Raw genomic sequence first — 2,279 nt, forward strand, 5'->3', positions numbered from 1 at the left:
GAGTTTGAGACCAGCCTGAGCTACACAGTGAGTCCAAGGCCAACCTAAACTACACAAGACCCGGGGGGGGGGGGGATACAAATTCCTGGCCCAGACCTACATGTGGGATTGGAAATCTGGGAGCAAGGGACATCCAGGAATCTTGGGACTTACCAAACTCTCCAGGACACTAGGACTTTTGAATTTGAGAGTCCTGGACCTCGCCCACAGATTCCCCAGAACAAAAGGCAGATGGCACCGCTGCCCCAGGAGGGCCACCTGGAGGCCTAACCTCACAGGCTTCCCCTGCACACCTGCTGGTAGGGGTTTCACTCGGCACACAGGTACATTCCTACTGAGTGCCAGCCCTAAGGTAACAGCAGCCAGCCTCCATCACAGTGCCTGGGGGAGGCGGTTTTAGCAGGAACATGGCCAAGTCAGGGCATCCCCATTCCTCGTCAGGCTTCTGCAGATGAACAGCACTCAGGCTACCCCTGTCCCTGGCCAGAACTGTTGCAGCTCTGTACAGGATTTAAAAGTAGCCCACCCAGCTCCTTGGCCCAACTTCTGCCAAAGTTGACAGGTCCACCCCACAGGAGGCTGGTCCCAAGGACCTGCTCCCCTGGTCCCTTTGTATTCAGAGCAAACACGCCTGCAGGCTTAACCGGAAGGGGACACAGGGGAACCCTGGGGATGAGCTCTGAGGCCTCTCCCCGGGCACAGCTGGGGAGGAGTGCATTCAGCACCAACACAGTCTCCTCCTGGGCCCGCCTCTTTGCCCCGGCCTCAGCTCCCTCACTGGAGATGCAGATAGCTACCCTCCCCACGCGCGCAGCCAGCGCAGCCAGCACAGAGCGGATGCGCACTGACAACGCTCAGTAGTCAGAACACTTAGCCTCTCTCAGTGCATGCCAACCCCTGCCCCACACGAGGAAGCATGGGGCACCCTCCTTCCTGGGGCCACAGGTCCCACCTGCAGCGTTCCCACTGACAGCTGTGGGCCACATCTGGGTTGAACTTACAAAAGGGTCAGAGCATCTCACAGAACAAAGCCAGACCAGAAGGGGCCACCCAGACACCTTGGGATGGCAGAGGTGGCAGCCCCTGGCTGCGCTCTCCTGGCTCGGTGGTCCAGCAGCACCAGTGCCCAGCCATGAAGCACCACCTTGGTTTCATGCGCATTCGGGCGAGGAGCATGGACTGAGCCAGACCTGCGGATGTGCCTGAAAGGCCAACTGGTGGGGGAAGGGAGCCGGGGCTGCCCTAGCGGGCTCCATCCGTGCTAGGCCGGCTGACCTGCTACCCCTACCCCAGCAGCGCAGAGGGGCTGACGCACACAGTGGCCTAGGTGCACGGTGGCCTAGGTGCGGCAGCTCAGCTCCAACAAGCCCAGGGCCACTGCCCCCTTCCACCAGCCAGCCTTGGTCCCTGTCTCCATCTCTGAAAAACGACCAGAGACATTAACCCTTGCCAAGCCAGGCCACTTCTAGAAGGGCTGCAGGGCAGGGAAGCTGGGTACATAGCTGTGAAGTTGGCAGGTAGCCATGTACCTGATGGGATGGTCACACAGAAGTCCCAAGCGCCATTCTTCCTTCTGGGGGCTGCCCCAGAGGGTTCCGCTGGGAACCCTCCTGGTCAGCCTCTGCTGTGGAATGAATCCCTGAGCTGAGATGGGGGGTAGATTAAGCCTAGGAATGCGGCAAACACTGAGGAACAGGACCCTTCCTGTCGCTGTCAGGAGCATCATCTCTGGCCCCTCTACACACGATGGGAGAATTGGGGGGGGACAGGATGGGGGCGACAAGCGACCTCGCAGCAACAGCAACGGCAGCAGCAGCAGCAGCACCAACGGCGGCGGCAGCGTGATGCGTGAATCACCCAGAGCCGAGTCACCGCACTGGGGGCACCTCCCGGGCCCCCTCCCCCACCCTCGCACTCCCCCCCTCGCCCCTCCAGACTGTTCTTGGGAGAGCGTCGCGGGTGGGCTGGGGTGGCCGGCGTACGGTGACAGGCGACACGGGCCGGGCTGGGGGCGGGGAGGGGGCCTAGAACAATAGGGCCAGGTGCGGGTGGGGCGCGGCCGGGCCTCCTGGGTCCAGGCGAGCCCCGGTGCGGGGAGGTTGCGGGCGGACTTGGGGGTGACCGTAGGGGGCGGGGGCAGGGACCCCGCTCACTCACAGTACGTTTTCCTGGTCAGCTCCTCCACAACTTCGGGCTTCAACTTGCTGTTGGATTTCCCCATCCTCGGCAGCCGCGCCCCCGCCCCCGGGCCGGACCGGGCAGGGCGCCCCCGGGAGCGG

General features: G+C 62.9%; 1 protein-coding gene across 1 annotated transcript in view; it reads right to left on the minus strand.

The window, feature by feature from the left end:
• The window catches only part of Ncs1 (neuronal calcium sensor 1), a 33,539-nt gene extending 31,266 nt beyond the window's left edge, over window positions 1–2,273 (minus strand). The window contains exon 1 of the mRNA XM_004640451.2: window positions 2,158–2,273. Within this exon, the coding sequence (XP_004640508.1) occupies window positions 2,158–2,221 (64 nt within the window). The 5' untranslated portion in view covers window positions 2,222–2,273. The remainder of the gene's footprint in view (window positions 1–2,157) is intronic.
• Between the last annotated feature and the right edge of the window lie 6 nt (window positions 2,274–2,279).

This window comes from Octodon degus, unplaced genomic scaffold, assembly GCF_000260255.1.
Source record: "Octodon degus isolate 3935 unplaced genomic scaffold, OctDeg1.0 scaffold00123, whole genome shotgun sequence".
Lineage (NCBI taxonomy): Eukaryota > Metazoa > Chordata > Mammalia > Rodentia > Octodontidae > Octodon > Octodon degus.